The 21209-nt window shown below is 38.5% G+C and overlaps 1 protein-coding gene across 1 annotated transcript in view; it reads left to right on the forward strand.

Annotated features, from left to right (window-relative positions):
* Positions 1-1242: 1242 nt before the first annotated feature.
* The window catches only part of MAN2B2 (mannosidase, alpha, class 2B, member 2), a 28268-nt gene continuing 8301 nt past the window's right edge, over positions 1243-21209 (forward strand). Inside the window, exons 1-9 of the mRNA XM_009580578.1 lie at positions 1243-1383; positions 5683-5788; positions 8051-8223; positions 9491-9606; positions 10561-10738; positions 14248-14446; positions 17738-17928; positions 18810-18996; positions 19919-20052. Of these exons, the coding sequence (XP_009578873.1) occupies positions 1243-1383; positions 5683-5788; positions 8051-8223; positions 9491-9606; positions 10561-10738; positions 14248-14446; positions 17738-17928; positions 18810-18996; positions 19919-20052 (1425 nt within the window). The remainder of the gene's footprint in view (positions 1384-5682; positions 5789-8050; positions 8224-9490; positions 9607-10560; positions 10739-14247; positions 14447-17737; positions 17929-18809; positions 18997-19918; positions 20053-21209) is intronic.

Below are 21209 nucleotides of genomic sequence, written 5' to 3' on the forward strand. Positions count from 1 at the left end.
AGCAAGGGGTTAGGAAGAGTTCATTTCTGATTTGGATCACATCATCCCCTTCTTATTTTAAAAAGTGGTTTTTGTATAGGAAACTTGCCTAAATTAAAACCGTGGATTCATATTTTACATATCATGCCCGTTAGTTTTTAGGTAGGTGAGAGATCTATATGTCAGTCCCTTTCAGACGTATGTGTATGGATTGTGGTGTGTGTTCTTAAGCAAGTACCAGTAGTTTAAGTAGAAAAGTGTTATGGTTAGTGTTAAAATAACATGTAGATAACTTTTCTACAAGAAAACACAGACATTGCAGGAAATTCTAGGATCTCTGCTGTTGTCTTTAGACATTCTTATCACTTTGAAAGTAAGTAAAGGGTGGAAGACTGGATCTGGTCAGCAGAAGTTGTTCTGGCAAGGATAAGTGTACATAAAATATCTCGATGTGCGCAACTTTAAAATTAATGTGATGTTGTTCATTTGATACCATATCATAGGCTATAACAGTGTGATAGGTTATTTGATGGATACAGCTGTCATGTTTGCATTCCAATAAAATCCATAGGCCTCATTCTGGAATACAGGCAGCTTTAGGACTGGCATAGATGCACAATATTCTCACACTGGATGTTTCTACATCAACAGTCAAACTCATTCTAAGAGTCCTTTGCCATTTTGGTTTTACTCTATCCTAAAGCATCAAGCAAAAGGGAGTTAATTTTCAGGACTGAAGCTTCTAGGGCCATTATAGTATAATTTACAGTATGTGTATCACTGTATTATACTGGCAGTGTACACCCGCAGTGCAGTCATACTCGCTCTGAAGAAACAATTCTGATAATTCAGGCTATCAAAAGAAGAGCAGAAATGGAATAAAGCGTGCATATGGGTTTTTTAACTATGTTGGTGCAAAGTCTTATTCATGGCATTGTTGATTTAAGGTAAGCAATGAGGGATGGGGTAAGCTGTTCCCAGTACATCAAAAAGAAAGCTTGTATTGATGTCTGCTCGTCTTGGGGGAAGCTACACTATGATCTAGTCAGGTCCGCAGTCAGAGGATGTATTTTAGAGCAGAAGGGCCCACAAGCTATATGTAACCAGAGAAAACTTGGTCTTTCTGAGCGTACAAAGGAAGCGTGCAACAGATGTGAGGTTTTTGATCTCTCTCTTCTGAAGCCCAATCAGTCTTCAAAACAGCCCATTTAATATGGGCCAAACATAGAGTTAATTTTCTACTTTTTTTTTTCCCAGGAAAGTATGCATGCTTATGCAGCAAATGTCTACACATCTGTTATAGAAGAGCTAATGAAAGGAAAGCAGCGCAAATTTATTGCTGTGGAGCAGGAATTCTTCCGACTCTGGTGGGATGCAGTAGCCACAGATACGTACAAGCAGCAGGTAAGTTGTACCAGAGGCAAACTTCCTGCTAACAAAGAATCCATGCTCTTTTCGGGGGGCAAGGAGGGGCAAAGTACTTTACCATTTGCTTTTTACCCAGGTCTCGTGTAAGCTGTCTCTGCATCTGGTACTTCTTATGAAAGGACATTAACTCTCAAGACAATTGCAAGAGGTTAAAACCCCAACTATAGATCAGAGCAGTAGGAGGTAGTAACCTTTGCACTGAAGACTCTCTACACTTCACAATTCTTGTTTCATGGGTGACTTTCTTATTTGGGGGCATGCTAGCGTAAGATGTGGGTGATTCTGAAAGAGGCTGCACCAATATCTGTTAAACATCTGAAGCTTACAAACTGCTTCCTAACACTGCTCACAAGAAGGAACTTTCTTTCCAGTTAAGTACTGCTCAAAAACCTGCCATTTGTAAACAAGGAAAATGCAGCAGAGAGGTGACTGTAGATTCAAGAGCAATAACTGTTTCCTGGGTTTGTTTATTTATAAGCTGTGATCCCTTTCAGTCTTTAGAGCTTTAATTTGAGGATTGTTTTTTTTTCCTAGTAGACATCGTGAAGTTTTATTTGTCATTTCTTCTTTCCTCTGGCATGAAACAAACATGCTGAAATCAAAGACTGGGCTGGTAGCCTAGCAGCTGGTCATGTGTTGCCTTGCAGTGCAAAATGTTTAAGTTTTGGACCCTAAAACCAGCGGGTGTACAGGTGCAGCTTCCCACTCAGAACTCCATGGTCTGTTTTGTTACCAGGGTCCAGGCAACAGCAGCATATTACTTACAGTACTTTACATTACAGTTTGTTTAAAGCATCATGTAAAAAAGACACGTCGTGTGTTTTTTTTTTTTTTGAGCTAGTCCTTCACGGAATTCTGAACTTTCTGTAATGTTTAGTATTTAAATAATAGCTTACAACCTGCGTGCAGCTGACCTTTGTATGAGAGGTTTTGCTGTGTATAGGCAGTTCACTGTTTTTGTGTGGGCACTTTGCCCATACTTGCCTGTTGCAGGACAATTTTCTTGTCTGTTTTTAATTAGAAAACTGTACTGTAAGTCTGGGGTGGGAGAATTAAAGAAAATAGCATAGGAACTACTTTGTGCAGGGACAGAAGAGTACTGTAACTTTCTAAGGCAAGTTGATATTATTTCAAGTATGTTAAGCTGGTGTAACCTAAATATAAAGTAAAGGCCCATGTTTCTAATATCTATTCTTGCTATTGCGTTGTCGTGGTTTAACCCCAGCCGGCCACTGAGCACCACGCAGCCACTCGCTCGCTCCCCCCAGGTGGGATGGGGGAGAGAATCAGAAGGGTAAAAGTGAGAAAACTCGTGGGTTGAGATAAAGACAGTTTAATAGGTAAAGCAAAAGCCGCGCACGCAAGCAAAGTAAACCAAGGAATTCATTCACTCCTTCCCATCGGCAGGCAGGTGTTCAGCCATCTCCAGGAAAGCAGGGCTCCATCACGCGTAACTGTTACTTGGGAAGACAAACACCATCACTCCGAACGTCCCCCCTTTCTTCTTCTTCTCCCCCCAGCTTTATATGCTGAGCATGACGTCATATGGTATGGAATAGCCCATTGGCCATCTGGGCCAGCCGTCCTGGCCACACTCCCTCCCAGCCCCCCGCGCACCTGGCAGGGCACGGGAAGATGAAAAGTCCTTGACTAGCATAAACATTACTTAGCAACAACTAAAACATCAGTGTGTTATCAACACTAGTCTCATACTACATCCAAAACACAGCACTATACCAGTTAATAGGAAGAAAATCAACTCCATCCCAGACAAAACCAGGACATGTGTGGAATCCAGAAGAGTAAATGTGTATCACATTTGACCTCAGTAGTACAAAACTAGTACATATGAATCAGCCTTTAATTTCCTATCCTAATTGCTGATAATTGTTGCTTTTACGCATTTTTATTTAGTTCTCTAGTTACTTTATAGTAACTCTGAAAGTTAAAACTATTAAAAACAAATTCCTCTTAAACTTGTGTGTCAAACATTTAATCTCTAATAATATTTAAGAGCTATGATGCTTGCAGGTAAGTGACATGTTTTTAACATTAGCAAGTTGCAAATATTGGGCCTTGAAATTAGGTCACTGGTTACTGTCCTGCTTTTTCCGCTTGAACTCTAGCATTAATGATTTTCTGTAGTACAGGCTCTCTGGTTTTAATTTTGCCATTTTTTTCCTTAATGTAGTATTTTCCTTGGAATACAGGATTTAATTCTAGTTTCTTTTGGAATGTCTGCTTTGGATTAGAGTGGTAGCATTAAAAACTAGTAAAAGGTACAGCCTGGGTACTGAAGCTGATTTTACAATTCAGACAAGAGAATGTGTAGAACTGAAATGTATTGCAGCAGTATTCAGCCAGATGTGAACCTCTTAGTTCTCAGTGCATGTTATTTGCACAATATTTTCTTGTGTGAACCATTCTTACTGTCTTAGCCTGGCTTGATGTCTGGGTGTTTTAAGTAGGGGAAAAAAGATGTGTAGCCACTTCTGTCTGGTTTGTAGGGGTGAATTGATGTAAGGATAGTAGTAGTTGTCCCAAGGACAGCAGGTATGTTATACTACTGTAGCAGCCTGCTGTTTGTAGTACTGCTGTGTCTGTTTCCTTGGTTCCTCCTTCCTTTTGCCCAGTTCGGATCAGTAAAAGTGCTTGTCATTAAAGATAGTTTTCTTTTTTTTTCCTAGGATTGGATATTATTTAAATTACTTGAATTATTTTTCTTGTGTTTTCAGCCTCTCAGTGGTTCCACAAAACTTATATTAAAAAAAAGTTTCCATGGCCCAAAGTTTGCATCAGAGGTATCTTTTTTGGACATCTATCCAAATGGGGAATAATAGCCACAGATGCTTTTCATGTAGGTCAGGACCAGTTCTGTGCTGACACCAGATATCAGTTATCTGGTCTCCCAGCATGCTAATCAGTCACCACAGTCAGCTGGAACTAATTTATGAATGCTGAGCCCTGAAGCGTTTTCACAACATTGTGAAAGAGAGAAATGATTATAATCAGAATTGACAATCTGGCATCGTATCCGAGCAGACACAGGGGCATTCACTGAAGTTCCTGGGGAAATAAACATAATAGCTCTGGAACTGGCATCCTACATGACAGATTTAAAAAAAAAAAAGGTGGGGGGGTGGAGATTAAAATACATATTTATACAAACTTTCTTTTTTGGAAGTTTGAGATATCTTTGAAGTTTTAGGTAGTGAAGTAACTATAATAAAAACAGAAGACTCCCTAACACTTCCAGAAAGGGACACAGACTATTACTGCCTCCCTCCAAACACACCCCCTCCCTTTATCCAGCACATTTGCTGAAAGTTGTACTTGTTGGCATACTTGTTGTTTCTAGTGGCTGAAATTAAAAACAAACAAACAAACACCCCACCCCCCCAAAAAAAAACGAACCCCAAACCAACAAAAAATAAAACCTGGAAAAACCATGAACCGTTGTCATAATATATTGACAGTTTTTAGACTAGGAAAAAGAGACCAGAAACAAAGGTTAGCAGTGAGTTTATCAGACAGGCAAACCGGCTACATGTGGAATAACTACTTCTTAATAAAGCATTCTGTCTCTCATCAGTTGAGCAACCTGTCCATCCTCTGAAGGCAAGGTAGATGCATACAGAGTAGAAGGGATGTGTTTGTGGCCATGGTGTGATGGCACACTCTGTCTCCCTCCTGGATCCCACAGATCTCAGTCTCAAAACTGATACAGAGGTAGTAGACTACAAGCCCTGGGAGCCTGGCCATTGCTGCTGGCATGGGGTTGCATATTGTGCTCACATCCAGCCACCCAGTGCCTTTCCTAAGCCAAGACAGATGCAGCAGGAGGAAGACTTTGGGAGAAGCACTAGTATCTTCTGGTTTAATCCTCCAGCTCTAGTTGCCTTGAAGCAGGATCCTGGGTGGCTGCCAGTGCAGTGTATGGGGACAAGTCTGATGTTTAGATAGTATAAAGGGACAGTGACAGCCCTACTGAGAAACACCAGAAGGTCAGGGTATACCTGGCAGTGCATCCTTCATGCTTGCTGCCTGGTTTCAGTGTAAGCTGGGTAAATCAATGCACTGTGCAGTGCATTAGTATGCTTTTTTCCCCTTCTCCTTTTGATAGCACACGGTACAGACAGCCTTTTATCCTGCTTTTGTCCTGGATGTCTTCTTGACAAGTGTTGTGTCTAGGTAATGTGCTGAAATGAATTTGCAGCTTTTTTGGATAAGACTGAAATGATGTTTATGTTCTGTGTCTTAATTTCAATATTGTAGGTCCATCAGTTGCTTCAGGAGGGACGATTGGAATTTGTCATTGGAGGGCAAGTGATGCATGATGAAGCTGTGACACTAATTGATGATCAAATTTTACAGTTGACGGGTATGCATATTTGCATTTAACTTTTATTTTTCGTTGTTATGACCTTGGGGGGTTTGTTTGTTTTTCATTTCTCCACCCCAAGATTGCTATTATTTTCTTACTCGTTAAGAACTGATTAAAGCATCCTTTATTTTTACATGCTGGTGGGTTATCTGTATAAAAATCTTTGCTTTAAAAAAACCCAAACACACAGTTCTGCAGTAAGCAGAAGGGTTACTGAAAGCTGGCTTGCAGTTTAATCGATATCAGTTATAAACTCCTTTGAGCTGAGGCCTTTTTTGTCTGTGTGTGTTTGAGAGCTTAAGCTCCTGGGAAGAGAGTTATGGTGAAATTGAGGGTATGAAATGCTGGGGAAGAAAATAGCTGGTAGCAATTCAGAGTGTGAGGAGATCGTATTGTTTAGGCAGTGTCTTCTGCAGAACATGGGCCATAGAGTGTCACTGAGGTCATCTGAACTTAGTTGAAAGACTTGCTTGATGAAGAAACCCCCATTTGTAATCAATATCAGCAGTCTCTGTTAGAAATAGGTGCGTATTTCCAAGAGGTGCACTATTTCCCATTTTAATCTTCTAGCTTCCGCTTCTAGCCGTTTGTATGTTACACCTCTCCATCTGATGGTTTAAAGAGTCTTTTAGTATTTAGGTTTATGTCCATTTGGTTAATGAAAAAAGAAACAGGATAAATCATGCCACCGCTATGCTATAGATGCCTGTAATACGCCATGAGGGAGTAGCATGCTTTTTTGGGCAGGAGGGGATGTATTAGCACCAGCTGTCTGTCATGGCTGGTATAAAACCCTGCCCGTTTCAGGGCTACACTCTGGGCAGCTTTCTACGTGGGAGAGTAAAGGGTCAGAAAACGCTTTTATCATTTGCTGAATCTGACTGTGCAGCACCACTGGTCTTGTTCCTTGCTTGTCAGTGTTTATCAGGAGCTCAGGGATAGCAGCTGCTTTTGCATCTCAGTGAGTCACCACATCACACTCTGGCCAAGAGGAGGAGAGGGGTTTTTTTCTCATCTGACTCCTGTGTTTAAAGGTTGTTATATGGGCTTAGTACACTGAATCCAGGACTTCTCTGAAGAAAGTAGTAATATTGACAGAAGAGTCCTTTTGTTAAATGCAAATACAGCTTTTTCCTTCATTGGAGTTAGCTGCAAAAAACATTATTTCTAATTTAATATTTCGTTCTGTGTATAAACATAATTTTTTTTAAAAAGAAGATTCAAGTTTGGTAATTTATTCAACAGGAACAAAAGTATTAATATATTTTAAAATTCCCATTTATTTTTCCTGAAAGCACTTGCTCAGTTTAAGTATGAGTACATACAAACAAAAAAAGGTATCCTTGCATTGTGTGTGGAGTTCATCTTGAGAAGACAAAGTCAGTGCAGACATTTGTGTTTTGGAAGAGCCTAGCAAACTCTGCCTAAAATGTGCTTCAGTCAGAAGAGTTAAAATAAACACATTGTGAATATTTTCTCTAGAGAAGACATTAACCATGCGAAAGATGAAGTGAAAAGATACGGTTTTATTTTCAAATAGTTCTGAGCACAATTCCAGAACTATGAAATTAAGATCTGCTTTTTTTTTTTTTGATGATGAGGATCCTAGTGTGATATATTGAAGTTCTGAATAAAATCTACTGCTTAGCTAGTTGTTTTACTTTCATTTAAATAGTTTGTCCGAGTTTATTCTATTGTCTGTTCTTTCTGATTTGGGGGTTTCTTTTTTTGAAGCTCATTTCAATACAAAATTACTAACATTGGTTGTAAATAACATCTTGTATCAAGATTGCTATTAACTTTTGACTTTTTTCTTTTTTTTATGATTGAGGATCATATTCATATTAGTTTTGTTTACTGGATGGCTTCCTTGTCCCTTTGTCATTGATATGAGACTGAAATTTTCTGAGAATGGGCGGTATGATTTGAGCAAACACAAACCCAGCTTGTTGTTTTCATGCAGACTCCAACCTGGCTATTAGCCTTAACCTAATCTGTATCTAAATACTTTTTCCCAGGCCTGTCTTTAATCATAATTCCTTTTTGTTATTCATCTTTTATGATGTTAATAAGTTATACTTGGCATAGCAAAATAAATATTGTCAGTGTGAAACTTTCTGCTGTGAATCATTAAATTCCTGAAACTTTAAATGCTTTGGAAAACAGCAACAAAGAGCTATCCTTTAAGTGCTTATCTGTAATACTATATGCCTATTAAATTTACAAGTGTTCCTAACGTAAACAAATTTTGCTTTGCAGAAGGCCATGGATTTTTGTATGAAACTTTTGGGATCAGGCCTCAGTTTTCTTGGCACATTGATCCTTTTGGAGCTTCAGCTACAACACCAACTCTTTTTGCTCTGGCTGGTTTTAATGCTCATCTTATTTCTCGGATTGACTATGATCTGAAGGCTGACATGCAGAAAAACAAGGTAAAAATACCCTGAGGAATGGAACCCATTGCCAGCCTCTGCTTACAGTAATCTAAACCATGACATTAAGATAATCATCCCTCTGATCTGTGCAAGAAAATGTAGGTATTTCTTCTCTAAAAGTGACATGCTGATTGCATGTGGTAGTAGTGAAATATATTGAATCCGTGTAATAGAGTCAGTAATGTCTTCAGGACTTCTGGTCAAGGATAAAATATAGTCTAGCCTGAAGAAGACACAAAATGTGGGCAGTTGGGCGAGGCGTAAATGGATGTTGAATTAGGAGTGTTGGAACTGGAGGCATCTAGAAAGGGTTTCGGCTTCCCTTGAGAAAATCTTGGATAGGTTGGGGTTTTTTTTATAGACTTTTAAAATGTAGTGTGTATGTTTGGGTGCGGTGGTTGTCATACTTGGAACATTTATTTGTGCCTGTAAAAACAATAATACTAGGTCAGTTAGGGTGGCAGCTAATCATTTTTTTGTTGAATTCAGTTTTTGTTTCATGTTCTGCCTTCTCTCACACAGTGTCCCATACACAGTAAATGTTTTTCTTTTCAGATCACAATGTTGGACCCTGATCTGTCATGAATTTTACACACTAAATTATGTGAAAGTAAGGGGCTTTCACTAGTATGAGCTGAGCATTAGGCAGTTTTTATGAATCTTGGGTGAAACTCAAGCGTCTCTGAAGAAGACAACAGAATTCCTGTTGAATTTGGTGAAGCCAGGACCTATCACCTTATGTTTGCAGTGAATTGTGATACTTCCTTTCTGCTAAAATCTTTTATGAGCTTTTGACAATCTTTTCCCATCTAATTTTTTTTCTGGCACATGACAGTCTGGAGGCTTCCAAAACTGTAAAAAAATTCTGTTTCAGTTGATTTAAACATTGATTCCCACTGACTACAGTGCAATCCAGACTACACCTGCATCTTTCCTAGCTTAGAGGTGTTCAACTTCCACTGAAACCAGTGAGGTCTAATGCCTGTGATAAGCTAGGCTTACATCTGGATTTTAGCAGTATACTGGCAGTGTGCTGCCTCCTCTCCTTCTCCATCAATTCAAATAGAAAGAGGCAACACTATAGCCTTCATATATAATATGTGACCTTGCTTGGAATACCATTGGCTGGTCTTAAGTAAAAGCACTTAAAGTATTACAAGTGGTGGAAGGGAAGATGGGCACTCTGAAGTCTTAAGTTGTTAATGATGGTATTTCTGTGCTTGTCATCAAGAGTAATGGTTTCTTACTGTTTTTTGTTTTACAGAAGCTTCAGTTTGTATGGCAGGGCTCTCCTTCCTTATGTGAAAGACAGGAGATCTTCACCCATGTTATGGATCAGTACAGCTACTGTACCCCATCGCAAATACCTTTTTCAAACAGGTCTGAAAATTTCTCAAATTGGCAGAAATATTGATCACTTCTGAGAGTTTATATTGTTGGAGTTTATGCATTTTCTGTGACTGTTTTCTTTCAGTAGTATTCTACCGCTTTCTCCTGACCTGCAGTAGGTCAAGGAGATGTCTAAACTCTGTAGATCTGAGTCAAAAAGTGACACTTACTACTGACAGGCATTAAAAATACTTCAAAATATTGTCAGACTTTAAAAATAATGCTTTCTAGCATCCGGAGGCTTGGAACACAGGTACAGCTTTCATCTACATATATATATATATCATGTCAGTCCTTATAAAAAAAATATAGAATAAAAATGTGAAACAAATCAATTGCTGTAAACAGAAAATGTCCAAAGCAGGACTGGGTTTTTGTTTCTCTGCCTGGAAAGTTAAGATTTAAAAACTCCAGGAAGTAAAAACTCCAGCAAGTCCATACTCCAAGTATGGACTTGCCTATTGCTAATTGATTTTCTGTGGGAGATTTTCAGCATTATGTTGGGCTGAGATTGTGTACATTATCTGTGTATAAATTAAAGCAACTAAAATTTTCCATTTACTTTGTGAAAAAACCCGAGAGCTTTTGAAAACTTTATTTTGCTCACTGGCTTATCCAGTAAAATACTCTTTGTAAACGAAGTCTACTTGGGGGAACATCCTCATTGTTACAAAGCTTGCTGTTTTGTCCTATGATTTCTTTGTTGTGTGCCAGCAAGCAGCAGGGATTTGGAAAGTAGCACAGCGTGAAAAGAAAACTGGACAACCTTCCCCCTACTTCCACCCCCAAATAAACTCTAAAACCTAAACACTAGCAATGAATATAAACTGAATTTTTTTGCTTCTTATTCCCTGTGTGTCTGCATTTTATTCCAGCACCCTTTGATGTATTTTTCCCAGTTGAATAGGTCCTGTTTATAGCCCATTGCTTTCTCCTTCTACTTAGATCAGGATTTTATTGGAATGGAATTGCGGCTTTCCCAGATCCACCAAAAGATGGTGTTTATCCAAACATGAGTCTCCCTGTTACAGATACTAACATCCATCTGTATGCACAAACCATGGTGGCAAACATTAAGGAGAGAGCAGCCTGGTTCCGAACAAGTGATGTTTTGTGGCCATGGGTAAGTGCATGATAAGCATTTGCTTCAGAAGCAGCAAATACACCTACAGTATGAACAGTAGGTAGATGGTACTTTGCTACAGTATGTAGTGAAAAAATGCAGGTACAAACCACATGTCGGTAAAGTGTTTTTCTAATAAATGGGGCCAAAATGTCTGATTCCTAGTGATTTTTAAAAACTAAACTTCCTTGTACAGTCTGCCAGCTGTCTACCAAGTCTTCCACCCTACTTAATGTAGAAAGAAGTGTGACAAAATTGTAAAGATAACCTCTTGCAAAACTATATATTGCATTATTGCTTCCTTTTTTCTCTCCTTGTTTTGTCTATTTAAATGATCTCTTTATGTAACTGCTTAACACAACATAACTATGTTAACAAAACCAATAGCATTACAAGAAAATGTATTATGCATTAGGTAGACAAGATCTTTTCTAATTGAGGTGTAATAATTTTCTTTGTATTTTAGTTAGAAACATAAGCATATCCCGATTTGGTCATTCAAACACTTTTTTCAGCAATATACTGTGTTAATTACATCCTGCGTGTACACATAGCACTGATATGCTCTCACTATTTTTATGTCCTTAGAAAAGAATAACTTTGCCTAAACTGAATATACAGTCTTTTTTTCAATTTTGATGGATGCTGTAGGTCTCATAATTACAATATTAAAGGATTATGTGTATTCTTAAGCTGGCTATTTCACCACAATACCTCTTGTTGCAAAGAGACCTCATCGCGCTCTACAACTACCTGGAAGGAGGTTGTAGCGAGGTGGGGGTTGGTCTCTTCTCCCAAGTAACCAGCGATAGGACGAGAGGAAATGGCCTCAAGTTGCGCCAAGGGAGGTTTAGATTGGACATTAGGAAAAACTTCTTCACTGGAAGAGTGGTCAGGCCTTGGAACAGGCTGCCCAGGGAAGTGGTGGAGTCACCATCCCTGGAGGTGTTTAAAAGACGTGTAGATGAGGCGCTTAGGGACATGGTTTAGTGGGCATGGTGGTGTTGGGTTGATGGTTGGACTCGATGATCTTAGAGGTCTTTTCCAACCTTAATGATTCTATGATTCTATGATTTTCTGACTGATGCAGCTTTGAGTCACTGATTTGTTTTTCTCCTGTGTTTGTGACACTATTGCTTATATTGAATTTTTTTTTTTTGAGGGTGAGGGGAGAAGTGGGATATAATACTCTGTAGTAGTGCTATAGTGAAAGTTACGCTGAAATGGGGAGGAGGGAGTTTTGAATAGTATGAATAAATTCCAAATGTCTAGATCCAAACCTGCAGTTTTGCAGTAATATAAGATAATTTCAATCTCTAATTTCCTGATTTGTGTGCTTGTGATAATGAGCTTTAAACAAAGTAGTAAAAGTTTGTTACTCATTCATAGTGCTATGTAAAGAAGTAGAGAGAAATAGATATACCGATACCTCTATAGTTAAGCTTAGCTATTTTGTCAGGAGTACAAATAGTTTAGAGTATTTGGATTTTTTTTTTTCCTTCAGTTAAAAAATCTGAAAATACACACCTTCCCATTTAAGGTCAGACCTCACATCCAGACTATTGGCACTTTTGTGATGAGTTATATGGACAAAGAAGTGTTTGTTCATGATCTGAAGCACCTAGTTGTGCAGGAGGCGGCATTGGGCAGTGTAAAAGTTCAAACCTGCCTCTCTAGAGGCCATAGCAGCAGATGTAGCAGGGGGTATGGAATTGTCTTTAAGGGCTGGAACTGATCCTTGAGATGTTTTTTGGCCTGTGTGGTTGAACTAACTGTACAGTAATGTACAGCATTTGGGTGCAAAGTTTTGTTCAGGTGGTGAGTAGATGTGATGACTAACTACAGCAGGTTCTCCTGGATATCCTCGTTCTACTGAACTACAGTGCTCCTCAGCTACTATGTTCTGTGTCAGTGTGAGTAGAGTCTACTAGCCCAGCACATCCCCTTCTGTGGTGCAAAGTACCTACTTTATATGAGCAAGTCTTCTTGGATCGTGAGTTGCAAGTAGTGCTCTATAAATGTGAAGCAGTTTTGACTGGTAAACATACTACTTCTTCCCCACAAATTTAATTGGAGTCAACATTAGGAAGTCTTGTTTGCACTGACTGCAGCACTTTTCAGTATTTGGTTTGATACATTTTAGTAGCTCATTCCAGTTTGAAGTTGTTTTCCAGTTTCTGCTATATGCATGCGGAAGATCTCTGGGTGTCTCAGAAGAACTTACCCGTTTTGGAAGTAGAATTTCCACTTTGCTGGTCAGTGACTTACCCTGTTAGGTCTGAGGGATAGGCACGTGCACTAGGATTCCTTTATGAACAGTCCTTTATGACCTTACTTGAAAAATCTAGTAAATGGGGGAGGGATTGGGGTGGCACTCATATCTGGGAAAGAGAAGGGAGAGTAATTGCCTCTGAATTCAGTTGAACTCTTCAGGTTGAACTCATTCATGACTTGAATGGGTTCAGCTCATTAGGTTAAACTCGTGGAGCTCATCAGGTAAAGGTTGGGGTGGAAGATGGGATTGCAAAGAAAATAGAGCTTCCTTGGCCATTTCTTCAAGCATCTGCTAAGCTTTGAAGACAAATAGCTGAGAGCATCTTTATTTTGAAAATGAGATCAGGATTGACTTGGGCCATGTTTTCTATCTCAGGCACAGACACATGAAGATGAGGATGCATTAAGCTGGTGTCAGTGTTGGAAAGCTTCTGTTAGGCCTTTTTATGTGGAGAAGGTTTCCTAGTGTGTTATTGTGCTTCAGCTCAATGCCTATACTGTAATACTGATACTGTAAGAATACACATGGTGGCACGGCTGACTGACTCTCATTTTCCTGTTCAGCTACTGTAGTTGAACAAAGGCATGCTTACTTATGCCTTTTTTTAACTGTTTGTACGTGCAGATAGTCTGCATTGAGACGCCTCTGACAGAAGGCAGAAGTTGTGCAAGCATGCTCAAAAAAAAAAAGAGGCTTTAATACACAGTGTATCACCTCTTTTAACTATTTGGATGAACATCAGAAGTACTGTAGTCTACTGTTGTGATGGGGGATCAGCAACACGTTGTGTGACATTTGGGCTACAGGGATCTCTCTCCAGATTGTTTTGTTTCACATCATGTCCTCAGCACTTCCTCAAGCTGTAAGAATTCTTAAGAGCAGAAAATAAGAACTTCCTTATTTGCTGCTAAGTGGGAGAAATGCAGTGTGAAAAGAAAGAAAGGTCGTCTTTCCAGGCATGTATGCATGCGTTTTTCAATTGCTACCGCAAAATTTCATGCTCTTGCACAATATGGTGTGTCTACACACTTCTCCCTATCTGTAATGCTGGTTGGTTATCAGCTGATCTGTGCAAGTAACACTACCCATTCTTGACATTTTTATAACAAATAACTTTTATATGGGCAGTCAAGACCAAAAGAAATACCACTTTAACATAGACTAGTCTTAAAAAAAGATCCTTCTAAATTACATGACCCAAAGTCATTTGGCTGTTCTGTTTTCTGTATTTCAGGGCTGTGACAAGCAGTTCTTTAATGCATCTGTTCAGTACTCCAACATGGACCTGTTGTTGGATTATATTAATAAGCATTCTGATGAGTTTGGAGTGACTGTCCAGTATGCCACTGTTGGTGATTACTTCCAAGCAGTTTATGGTAGAAATCTTACATGGGAAATTCGGGACTCTCAAGACTTTCTTCCATATTCAACAGGTAGTTAAGTTCACAACTGCATAATATCTGCCTCAAATGTACGTATTTAAAATTTTAATAAAGGGAAATGGAGAAAATGAGAAATAAAGAGAAAAAATGCCATCTCCTTATAACATTTATTTACACTACCAGGTGTCATTAAATAGACAAGTTGATCCTGGCTTAGTGATACAAGAAAGATGGTAGGGCGGTGGTTGGAATATTTCTTTGTGACCGTTGCAAGCAGTGGGTGGAGGAAGAGGCCCTGATATCATTTTCAAAATAAAGATGCTCTCAGCAATTTGTCTTGAAAGCTTGAGGTTTTTGTTTTGCTGTCTTTGAATAACAATAGAGAGTGCAAAGGAAAGCTAAGCACAAGGTGTATTCATGAGTGTGTAATGTCATCCAAATTTTTTTAATGACCTGAAGAAATTTATAGATACTGCTCTAATCAGATTCTGTTACAGTGCAAACAGTGAGCAATGAGATAAACCTGCAGGCCTACCCCACCTGGCTGAAATTCACTAAGATATTTCAGTGGATGAATGAAGGAAAAAAAGACTGCAAAATATGTAACACACTGTGAACTGGTTAGCAGACAGCAGTGATAGCAAAGGTGCTTCACGAAGGTATACCCGCACAAGTAATACAAGTCATCTCTCATGGCATTGGAGGGGTCCTGTCTGAATTCTAACGCTGAGATCCTAGGGCTCACTCTGCTTCAAATACAGATTTTGACTATTTGTTTCATGTTTGAACATTTACCTTGGAATTCATTCTTTTCTCTGCCTCCCACACATTACCATGCACAAACAACCTGTAGTCTCCTAGATATGCTGCAGTATTAGATATGCATGTTACACCTCTCCACCTGTTCCCCAAAAATGAGCTGTAGTAAGGACACAGTTGTTCCAGGATCCAGGGAACTGAAAGGAAACTGAGAAACTGAAAGATATGTAGAAACAGATGGGTGCATGGCCAAGTAGAACCATGTCCCATTGTTACTGTTTAAAAGAACTGGATTATGCGTAGATAGAGCAGAGGTGGGAAATGCAACATGGAGTAATCTGTGAATGCCTGAAGGGGACCAAGGCAGTCTGAAAGCTCTTCTTTGTTAGTACAGTGGAATAGGAATGGTCAAAGTGAAGCAGTTCATGCTGAGGCTTGATGTCCACACTCTATGTAATTCCAGGAAAATTGGATGTAATCCGGTCATATGGACTGAATGCCCATTAATATTTGTTACATACTGTCAGGAATCCAGTTTGGGAGCTCCAAACCCAATCTGTTGTATAAAGCAAAGCGTACTTGGTAAGGACAACTGGTAGATTCACTTCAAAAGCACGTTCCTGGTCCAAACAAAACACTAATGTAGATGAACCCCTAAAGTCTCTTGTAGCTCTAGGAGAAAGTCTTGTCTTTTTCATTAAAGAAAACAGTTTTAAGTTCTGGGTAAAAAAAATTATGTTATAACTGAAGTCTCAAAAGTAAAAATACCGCCTGTATTTCTGAAATTTCATAGTATGATGTGACATAAATTCATTGCAGCTTGCTTGCTTTTTACTTGCTGCACTACCTTAGCTTTTCAAGCAGAGCTGAAAAGTACTGGAAAGATATGAAAGAAGGCATGCAATACCCAACATCCCTTTAATCATTTTCACCAGTAAATTTGCCCTTTTAGGCCTCATATAGAAGTATGCAGAGAGAAGATGCAGCTAACTTCTCAGTTTCTAAACTCATTAATTTGTTTCATTGCCTGGATTATCATTAAAATATCATTGGTAACATTAAAATACCTTTCTATATAATTGTAGCTACCACTACTTCATCACATTTTTTGGCACTGTGAATGTATATCTCAGACTATTACGACCCAAATTTAGCTTATACATCCAATATTCTGTAACGTGTCTGTTAACTTTTAAAAGAATAAAAATAACTATTACTTCCTGTGAATCATTGCATGGACTGATTCCTTACTCGCTCACCTCCCTCTAGGGATCATGTCATATCTAACAACTTGCTGATAAATGCACTGTAGGTTTTAACTGCTAATATCTTTTTACATCTGGGCTCTTACCTGTATCTTTTGGCATAATTTACAGGCAGTAGTCAATTGCCATTAGCTTGCATAATAGCAGCACCTTCAATGTTCCAGGTGGCTGCCCACACATAGATGCAATTTCTTTCCCAAATGGCTTACTGTGCCTTGCAATTGCAGTATAGATTTGAGTGCACTTTCTCCCACATACTGTTTTGCTTCTTGATGATTAATCCTCTCTCATTCTTTCTATGCTGTTTTATTATGAGTCACTTACTGGGCTCGGTGTCACTTCTGACATATACCTTGGAAACTCAAGTTTTAAGTCCCAGATAAGTATTTCCTTTTTCTATTCTACATTCATTGTACCATGCTAGTATGCATGTGTGATTCTTCTGCATGTAACCCTGAAAACTGAAACGGAATTCATTCTGTTTGAACTTCTAGCATTTTTCAGGCCGAAAATAATTTGTCCTGAAGTTTTTGAGCAAAAGATCCTATTTTCTAATTGTTGGCTTTGATCCTAGGCTGATAGCAGATTGTTACGGTTGCATATATGCACTTTATAAAGCATTTCCTGCAACTTCTCTCTGGAAATGGTATATTTAAAAAAAAAAAAAATTCCCCCCAAAACAAAAAAAAAATCACTGAGTAGAGATTTGGAGGTTTTAAAAACAAGTATTTGTTTTCTTAGTTTACTTATGGGATACTGGAAGATATTAGCACAAATTAACTGTTGAAGTACTTTCCACTGACCACTTGAGGGCATCTTTTGATGTAGTTTGAAGTGCTGCAGTAGTTTGGAGTCATGTTATCACATCACTGTTTCTACTCCATTTTGAGGAAATGAAATTTAAGATAAATCCCTTGGACTAAAAGGGAAGAATATAGAGGGCTTGTATCAAGCAGTAACTAAGGATTATAATCCACTTTCTTTATTAATGAGTAATAAAATACGCTTCAGTGAAACTTTTAAAGTTGTTTTGTGCAGATCCCCAAAGTATAAATTTCTGCAAACACAGGTTAACTTAGTCGATAACAGCTTTGTATCAACAGTCATGTTACTAGGCCTGTAGGAAAGACTGTATCCAAAGTGCACTTTTATGGCTGTGTTTCTTTGTGGGCTTATGACCATTCTATATGATGGCTGATGTGTAAACCCACACCAGGTTTCATGTCAGAAGCTGTACAGTATTAGTCTAATAAATAGTAAATAAGTGATAGCTGAAATGGTATTTTGACATGTATTGGATCTGTTCAACTCTTAACAGAGCCATTTCAAGCATGGACTGGGTTTTATACTTCTCGGAGCACGTTAAAAGGAATCGCAAGGAGAGCAAGTTCACTACTTTATGCTGGAGAGTCCTTTTTCACACAGTATGTCCTGAAACACCCAGCAAGTTCTATTTGCAAATGTGGAGCCTTAAAGCAACTTCAGAGCCTTAGATGGGCAGTTTCAGAGGTAAAGATTGATTTATTTTTTAATTTGAATGAAAATGTTTATTGCCCAAAGGCAAAGCTTTGCTTAAGCATTTCAGCTGGAGTGTCTCAATGTTGCTTTTATGTTTTTAGAAATAACTTTCCCCTTTAGCAAGTCATAAGTAAAAATAAAGCAATTTTTCGAAAAACTGTCTTGAAACATGACTTCAGCCCCTTAGCCAATGCATTCATGACATGGTTGCTGGCAAATATTTTGTTCAGCCGGTGAAGGAGTATGTGGTTTCAAACTTTGCGTATGAAATTCCTGTTCTTAATGTTAGTTTTATTATTTACAAAACGGTTTTTAAAAATAAATTAAAAAACCCCAAATAAACAAAAACTGAACTAACTGAAAAGTACTGATAATCTCTACTTCTGCAAGTTAGAAGAGGAAGGACGGATTTGTTTCTTCAAAGTTCAGCAGCTAAGTGATCAGCCTCATACCATTAACCATTTACAGGCCTTAGTGCTTTCGCTGGTAATAAATATTTTGTCAGCTAAGTTATGACCAGATCTTAATAGGAAGTGAAAAACCTGTCTTGTTACGGTATTTTTGCTGCATTCTTGTTTTTGGTAACTTGTATTTTTTTTCTTCTGAGTGTGTAACTTTAGTAATTTCTAAATATTGAAAGAGAAATGTGTATAGAGGGAAATCTGTGTGCATCTTGTCTTTGACCATTTCATTCTATGTCTAGCAATTTGGAATAGGCAAAATGTGAATCTGCGAATATAGCTGTAACACCGTATTATTTTAAGTTATATGTCTTAAAATATAAGTAGTTAGTGGACCATGTTAATACAAATGCAAACCTGAAGTTGTCATCCTGTTGCATTGTGACTTTTCAAACTACTCTTAAATGTAAGGTCCAGCACCACGATGGTATAACAGGCACAGAGGCTCCCAAGGTGAAGGACATGTACATGAATAACTTGATGTATGGAATGTTCAATGTAAAGAAGCTAATGGCTTCCATAATCTTTGACATGAACAATGTGAAGAAGAACGGAGAGGTCTATTCCTCTGTTTACGTTAAAGACTCAGGAATACCAGGTACTTTTTAACATAGCTTTTCCAATTTTCAGGTTAGCTTATGAAAGCTATCATGTTTTCCTCCAAAATAATCAATGTACTATGTACCACCTAAGTTCTGTGAACCATGGCTGGAAAATCCTGTTTGCTTTATGAGACCTGTTAGACCCGAGGCAAACTCAGATGAATTCATGAGCTCTCAGATCTCAAGCATCTGAAACCAGGACCTTTAAACTGATGTTAGGCAGAATCCTACCCCAGTGCATATATTAGATCTGGCTCTCAGATTCAGACCTCAACTGTAAAACAGAGGGGAGGAAGAGGTGCTGATCGGGGTAATTACTGAACTAACCTTACTGTGCAACATAAGATTACGCGGTAAGAAGCACAGCCACAGTTAAGAAATGTTCTTGCTATAGTGTACTGCCAGCTTGTGTAAAAAATGTAAAAGAATTTTTAAGGAGTCAGTTCTAAAAACTGTACATTCCCTTTCATCTTTACTTTGGATACTTTTTAAACTGTCAAATGTAAGCAGTGCTGTGGGCTGCGCAACAGACTGTTTTTTTACAGAGTTGTTTTTTAGATTAGGCTTCTCATTTCATCTTCTGTATAACTCTGATAAAGTTAATACTGCATGACAATAAGTTGTGGTAAGCTGCTTATTTTCACTAAATGCATTTACATTCAAACTCAGGTGTCATTTTCTGAATACATGGTCTCTTTTTATTGGGTAAAGAATAGAAGAACAAAGCAGAAGAAATTTTTATGAAGTACTATTAAAATGTTTTCCTTTTTTCAATCATGAAGTTTTACTGTGGAGTTTTACATTAAAATTTTATAAGATGGTTGTACCTAGACAGATCTCTCAAATAGTTTTTAATATCATATTTTAAAAATACATAGTTTTAGTGACTGATAGCTTTGTTTGTTTGCATGCACAAAGGTGCTACAGATGTTGACCAGTATGTTGTTGTCTATAATCCACTGGCATGGAACGTCACTACCTTTGTCACGGTTTCTGTCAGCCACTTGGCAATGAGTGTATATGATGAACTGGGACATTCTGTACCAGCACAGGTACTTCAACTTTGTTTCTTTCTGTTGCTTTTCTTTCACTTGTCAGTTTTCATTGACTTGATCCTACCTCCTGTCAAAGTGTGCTATTACAATGAAAACAAGTATTAGTTCAAACTGGGATTTTCCTAGCTCTCCTTCAAATGATTTTTTTTTTTTTTTTTTAAACTTACCTGTTCTCTCAACTAGAAATTTTTTTTTTAATGTCCAAAAGGGCTTCCTGCTCTTCTAGTGTGTTTGGTTTGTCCTTTGCATGCCTGCTGTGTGTGACCTGGCACTTCTTAGCTGCTTTTCTTTCTATAAAAAACACTGTTTCTAATAAAGCCTTTTTGGTTGAAGCCCTACCCTACCATTGACAGTCCTGTTTGTACAATTGACAGATTCCCTTGGCAAGGAGAAGAGATTTAAGAAATGTAGATCTTAGTTACAAGCCCAAAAGAAACTGGGGACAGCCAGCTGCCACATGACATATCATTCTGTCACAGCAAAGCTCCAAGACAAGGCCAGCTATTCCCTGGGAGGGAAGAAAGTGGCCTCAAGTGAAAGCTAGCACTAGCCTTTCTCAGGAGCATCTGATGTAGAGAGTGCATCATCATCAATGGCTTGATAAACCTGTAGGAATGCCTCCTGCACGTAAGGCCTAAAGAGGTGTGACACAATTCCAGATGCTCCCCTCTGTCCCCAAGGTGCCAGATAGCTCAGCAAGTTCTGGCAGAGTTTCTATTATCTTTGGCTTATGACTATCACCATGCACCAAGGCACATTATAATCAGCTAGCGATACACAACAGCTATCTCCTGTTCCTGCATATATACGTGATGATGGCATAAGACCATACTGCCTTTCTCTGGAAGCCATCAGTCTCTTGGGTTAGCACAATGTCATGCTTACCTGTCAGCCACTTACCTCCCAGAAGTCCCACCATCTGAATTGCTTTAGCTTGTAAGATACAAGGTGGAGATTGACATGTATTTAAAGCATTTATTTCAGGATCTAGGATGTCCTAAAGTCAAGCTGTCATTCTTTATTTTAAAAAGACAAAGTTCTCTGTTCTAGAGTTGGTCTGTACTCTCTTTTGCTAGAAGTTACCCATATATGCATGTGCATAGTTGCTTAAGGCTAAATGAAATCTCTTTACCGGTAATGAGAACGTGGCTTGG

This window comes from Fulmarus glacialis, unplaced genomic scaffold (genome assembly GCF_000690835.1).
Source record: "Fulmarus glacialis isolate BGI_N327 unplaced genomic scaffold, ASM69083v1 scaffold8396, whole genome shotgun sequence".
In the NCBI taxonomy this organism is placed as follows: domain Eukaryota; kingdom Metazoa; phylum Chordata; class Aves; order Procellariiformes; family Procellariidae; genus Fulmarus; species Fulmarus glacialis.